A 6,000-nucleotide genomic window follows, 5' to 3' on the forward strand; every position below is an offset into this window, starting at 1 on the left:
CAGGTGATATTGTGATGAAGCTCGCCTCCACTCTTCCAGAGGGTCATAACTACAAGATCTACGCAGACAACTACTTCACCAGTGTTCCATTGGTAGTCAAGCTCCTTGAGCGTGGAATCCATTATGTGGGAACAGTGAGGGAGGTGCTCCTACCCAACTGCAACCTTGAAGATGAGAAGAGCTTGAAGAAAAAGGGGAGAGGAAGTTTTGATGTTCGAGTGGAGGGGAACCACAACATCTGCGCTGTCAAATGGTATGACAACAGAGCGGTCACACTTGTGTCATCCTTTGCTGGACCAGAACCTGTGCAGAAGATTCAGCGCTGGGACAAAGCCACCAAAACCATCATTGATGTTGAGAGGCCTTACATTGTTGGTATCTACAACACACACATGGGAGGTGTGGATTTGTTGGACTCATTTGCTGCCAAGTACAAGTTCCCCATGAAATCCCGTCGCTGGTACTTGTACATCTTCTGGCACACCATCATCCTTGCTGTGATTAACGCCTGGCTCCTCTACAAGCGGGACTGTAAAGCTCTGAAGATGACCAAGAAAGAGATACTGAACAGGAGACAGTTTCAGGCACAACTTGCATCCTCTCTCATTCTGGTGAACACACACAACACAACACCCAAGAGAGGGCAACCATCTTCAAGTAGGACAAACACATTCACACAGACGGTGACATCAGGGAGCCCTTTGGTTCCTCAGAAGAGACCATCCTCAACAGATGTGAGTCCCCCAGCCAAGAGGTCATCGGACCACCCCCCACTGGATGTACGCAAAGACATGATTGCACATTTCCCAGAAAAGACAAAGAGAGGACGTTGCAGACACTGCAATAATGGATACACAAACACACTGTGTAGCAAGTGCAATGTTCGCCTGTGCTTAACAGATGAAAAGAACTGTTTTAGGGACTATCACTGCAAGTGAACACTGACTGCCTTCAAACCACAGTTTTTTTTTTTTACGAAAAGTTTTGTAAATCTTTTTTTCCAATATTTTTTATTAATAAATGCTTATTCATAAAACTATGATTGTTGTGTGGTTATTACTCATGATATATACTGTTATGGGGCTAAGTAAGCAATCAACCCTGCAAATGAATGCTTAAATGTTCTGTATTTCTGTTCAGACAAAGTGAGTACAAACACAGAAGTTCTGCTCCCAACAATGCCCAATGTTGCAAATTTACAACATTTTCCTAAAAACTTACTAAAAACGTAAAAAATCTGAAAACTCTTTCATTTCTACATCAGAGGCCTCCTAAAACAATATCTGGGAGGTCAAAAAATGTTTTGCTCATTTTTTTCTATATTTGGGTCTTACAGGGTGAGGGAAGTAGTATATTTTGCTGTTCTTTGCATTAAACAACACAAAGAAAAAAAGATATGAGTTTTCATGAGTTGTTGACTCTTGATTCCGATTCGTACATTGTTCAGGCCATTTGTCTGAATCGGTTTAAGCAATTAATTGAAAATATCTAACTCCAAAAGAACGATTCGTTGAAGAACTGAATATTGCTAGTCAATATCCTAAAATAGAATTTCAGAATATCCCAGTGGGTCTGCGTTACCCTTCCACCCACAACGTCATAAGTATTCAATAGCATCCATACGTTATATAAAAGGTAGTCATAGCTAGGCCTATATGTTGGTCTTTTTTAAACAAATGTTTCAGGTCATACAATTAATGTAAGCATGAATATGTGAAGCAGTGCATACTTACTGTATATGCTGTGTGCATATTATAAGCATGTTATTTTAGTTAAAGGGATAGTTCACCCAAAAATTGTAATTCTGTCATCATTTACTCACCCTCAAGTTGTTCCAAACCTGTATGAATTTCTTTCTTCTGCTGAACATAAAAGAAGATACTTTGAAGAATATGGGTAGCCAAACAGTTGATGGGCCCAATTGACTTCCGTAGTATTTATTCATTCTTCAAAATATCTTCTTTTGTGTCCGGCAGAAGAAAGAAATTCAGACAGGTTTACAACAACTTAAGGGTGAATAAATGACAGAAATTTCATTTTTGGGTGAACTATCCCTTTAATATGACAGTAAATGTATAATTTAGAGAATTTCAAGTGATTCTGATTTTCTGTAGGCCTACCTTTGATGGCTTGTATCCACAAAGCATGACAACTGCTATCTTAAGATCTTCTCTGGACAAATAACCTTTCTTACCCACATCACACTGATGGAAAACCTAAAGAATACATAAACATAGACATTACAATCAGAGTTGATCTACTCTGGAGTACGTATAACCCCAATAGTGGCAGTATTAAGCATATGGACTGTAGAGGGCGACCAAATTGAATATCCACAGAATGTTTAACTATGAACACAGAAGAAAGAAATCTGACTAGAGGTTGCTGTTCAGTAAAAGTTTGCGTGAGAAATGAGCACAACTCTTCAGATCCTGGAACTTGGGGGTATGCACTTAACGGCACAAATTTTTTTCACTGTTTTTTATTTACATTTATATGTGCATTTGCATATTCATCCTAAGAATTTGTAACCAATACAATCTGCTTTTATTCCCGTCTGGAGGCTTCATTTGCTGACTTTGAGTCTTTGAGCAAGAGCAGAAGTGTGTTGATTTAGGTTATATGCAACTATCTTTGCATCACATGAAAAAAAAAGAATATGGTAAAAAGTGTAAGATACAAGTACACTGCAAAATAATACAAAATATACTTAATATAATGCAACCCAGCATTATATTGCATTTTACAGAACAAATAAACTAACGTAATTCAATATACTGTACACGTGTAAGTTAGATCAAATGTATAGCCAACTGGACATTTAATAAATATGAAATTACTGTCATTCCCAGCACAAACGTGATGAAACTATCTGCTGCATTTCTCACTTTAAATCTGTATTATAAAAGACAAATACCAGTGATGTTATACTCTGAGCGGATCGTGACTCGACTTTATGCATTTCAATGGCAACACTATCAATGCCGAAATGAATCAGCAGCAGTCAGGTGATACAGGTCAGTGATCTTTAGGTTGTTGTTGTTCTGCCAACTCTCACGCAGTTGGCGTGACACTCACGCTTTCAGCATCAATCTCACGCTCTCACGCACACGCAAGAAATGTCACGCCAAAATCAGTTTTTCTCCCCTCTCAATCCGTTAATTTTCTGTTGATGACTAGACCACAGCGTATTAATGACAGGAGAGGAGTTTAAGGCCCACAGCTGTAACATCTGCCTACAACGTTCTCACTGCAGTATTCTCTGATCGTTGATTCGCTGAAAACCTTGCACCTGATAGGTCAGTTGCGTCTGAAAAGTTCAGAGAGAGTTCAGAGCATAGGTTCGGAGTCGGAGCCCACTGATGCGCGTTTGAAAGTTTGGATGACAATCAAGGTAAGCAGATAATAAAATGGTGTGCCTTTCACTACAGACGTAGCCTTGCCTAATCAGTCTGTGTGCCGAAAGTACAGACTTCAGCTATAGTTGCGAGCGTTGTCTGGGCTAGCTAACGTTAATTGCTCAATAAAAATAGGCTCATGGTACAAATTACGTTTTGGCAAGTGGCATTTTAAAATTCCCCAAATGATCAAAGGTTGCCCAGGTTGTGTTGAGCCTGCCACACTCAAACTATACCTTTTCAGTCGGCCTAATGACACCAGGAACAGACTGTCACTTCATGGCACCCTGTGAGTAGGCTACTTTTAACAGCCAAATTCCCCGAACACATCCACCTACGCAGTCTTTATCATATTCTGAATTAAGAAATCATTATAATGCAGTCAAAAATAATTTACAGGGAACATAAATAAATACTTTACCTACCGAGTCTTTAGTTCATTTATCACGTGACAGACGCAATGAACGGATTGAACCCTGCTTCAGATACGAGCCTCCTGCAGAGGTAGTGAAGCAGGCCAACACTGCCACTGTAGCATAGGCTACAACAGGCCTAATGTATGAAACTTGTGTTGTGGTTTTCTGGGGAGGTGGAGTAACAATTATGTGTCCCTTTTGTTTTGAGATTTTTTTTATTGTTTTGATGTTGTTGTTTTACATGTTTGCTATTTAATCACCTCTATCTTTATTTTTTTAGTGCAATCAATAAATTAATTGTACATTTTGAAAACTTTTCCATACTATTCGTTTTTTTTTTCTTCGTTTTTTCATAAATCAGGGTTTATACTAAGTAAACAAGGACTGACATTTTTTAAAATTAGGGTTAGGGTTACGCGCGCGCACTGATGTTTTACAGAGTCTCACTCCAGCCAAAGTTGGCAACCCTGAATTGGCAAATAATTACATTATTAGTGTAATGTTATGTGCTTTGAGTCATGAGGTAGTTTGACGCTCAACTCTCGTGACGCATTTGTTTGCTCCTTGCTTTGCGCGCTCATTTGTTTTGAAGGAGACGTGGCTCTGGAGACGCTCGGAGGGCGGGATCTTATGCTTTCAATGCTTTCATACTAAATTCCAAAATGTTGTTGTTTTTTATTTAGTACACAATACTGAAATGAAACGAGTTTCCAAAAGATTGCTGTTTTGCAGGTAATGTAAATGAAGACGGGCAGATGAAACAAAATGTTAGAAATTAAGGGCAATAATTCGGTGAACGTTACACACAGTGCAAAAAGCATCATATACCAAAGCAGCTTTGCAGAAAACAAACAAACACAAATAATCATGTAAATTAGCAATTTAAAGCATTTCTTTAAATAAATGATCATGTTTTTACTGCACCGACTTCGACGCGACTGTTTCTCTAAAAGAACTCAACAGCGCAGCGCGGCGCGCACGCTCACAATAATGTGCACGAGCGCCAGACGTTCTCGTATAATTATAATGAACAGCGACCTCTAGTCACGGATTTCCATAGTAAGTCACCTATCTCGGCACAACTACTGTTATGCCCACACAATGTTATGTAGGCTACTTCTTTGTAATGATTATAATGATTTACGAGGTTACTGTTCAATAATAATGTAACGACGTAAGTTACAACATACAGTTGGCTATTTAGACACCCCTCCCGACACTACTTTTCAGAGCCCGGATAGCTCAGTCGGTAGAGCATCAGACTTTTAATCTGAGGGTCCAGGGTTCAAGTCCCTGTTCGGGCGGAACATTTTTATCCCTACTGTGGGTAGAAACATGTCTTATCCATTTGCATCTAACGTTATATTGTCAAGAAACCTCAAATTTACTTTCTATGCTAAGTTATATCTAACGTTTTATCTAACGTTAAATGTCACAAGACCAAGCTTTTTAAATAATAAAGCCCATACACATTCCATGCCCGTTCACTTAACGTAAGTTTCACAAAAGTGTGACATGTTCAGTCGTATAACTTGAAAACTGTCTACCATATCCATATATTATCATATTATTGTAAATATATGTCATCTCAGCAAGTCAGCATTCGCACCAGCACCTGTTTCAAGCAAATCTGTTTCACAAGCGACATGACATCGTTCAAAATCAACAAAACTCAAATCTTACCAACTCCATTTTTTTCCTTTCGGCATCGTTTAATTGTCTCTCATTCCTAAAGCTTCTTCCAGCGGTGAATATTTGCATTGGGACAACCTAGATATAAATATCTGAAGACTTCTGGAAAGTTGTAGATATTTCCATAGAAACCGTATGGATGTGAGGGATTGGTTTGCTGTGCTGATTTGTTGAGTTTAAGCAGGCATTACCAGAGACGCTGATTGGCGAATGGTCTATGATGAAGTCCGTTATTTTCAAACTAAAAGTCAACCCACCAAAACATAAAAATAAAATATTTAAGAAATTGAAGTCTGCTTAAATAAAAAGCCTATTTTTGGGTCATAAGATGATATTAGGGCTTTTTTTTTGTTGCATTATGACAGTATTTGTATGACAATAAAGCACCCCCTTTCTCATTATTGTAAAAAAAAAAAAAAAAGTAATATAGTGTGCTCACTGTATATGAAAGTGGCAGTGGCATTCACAACAAAATGTACGATATACAGTAAATG

At 38.5% G+C, this 6,000-nt stretch overlaps 1 protein-coding gene across 2 annotated transcripts in view; it reads right to left on the reverse strand.

Annotated features, from left to right (window-relative positions):
* efcab11 (EF-hand calcium binding domain 11) overlaps nt 1-5,669 on the reverse strand; it is an 87,263-nt gene extending 81,594 nt beyond the window's left edge. For both annotated transcript variants that reach the window (XM_082144174.1, XM_082144173.1), the window contains exons 1-2: nt 5,498-5,669; nt 2,121-2,216 (exon numbers count right to left, since the gene is read on the reverse strand). In XM_082144174.1, the coding sequence (XP_082000300.1) occupies nt 2,121-2,216; nt 5,498-5,575 (174 nt within the window). In that variant the 5' untranslated portion in view covers nt 5,576-5,669. The remainder of the gene's footprint in view (nt 1-2,120; nt 2,217-5,497) is intronic.
* Nucleotides 5,670-6,000: the final 331 nt, after the last annotated feature.

Source organism: Leuciscus leuciscus (assembly GCF_965113295.1).
Source record: "Leuciscus leuciscus genome assembly, chromosome: 17".
NCBI lineage: Eukaryota > Metazoa > Chordata > Actinopteri > Cypriniformes > Leuciscidae > Leuciscus > Leuciscus leuciscus.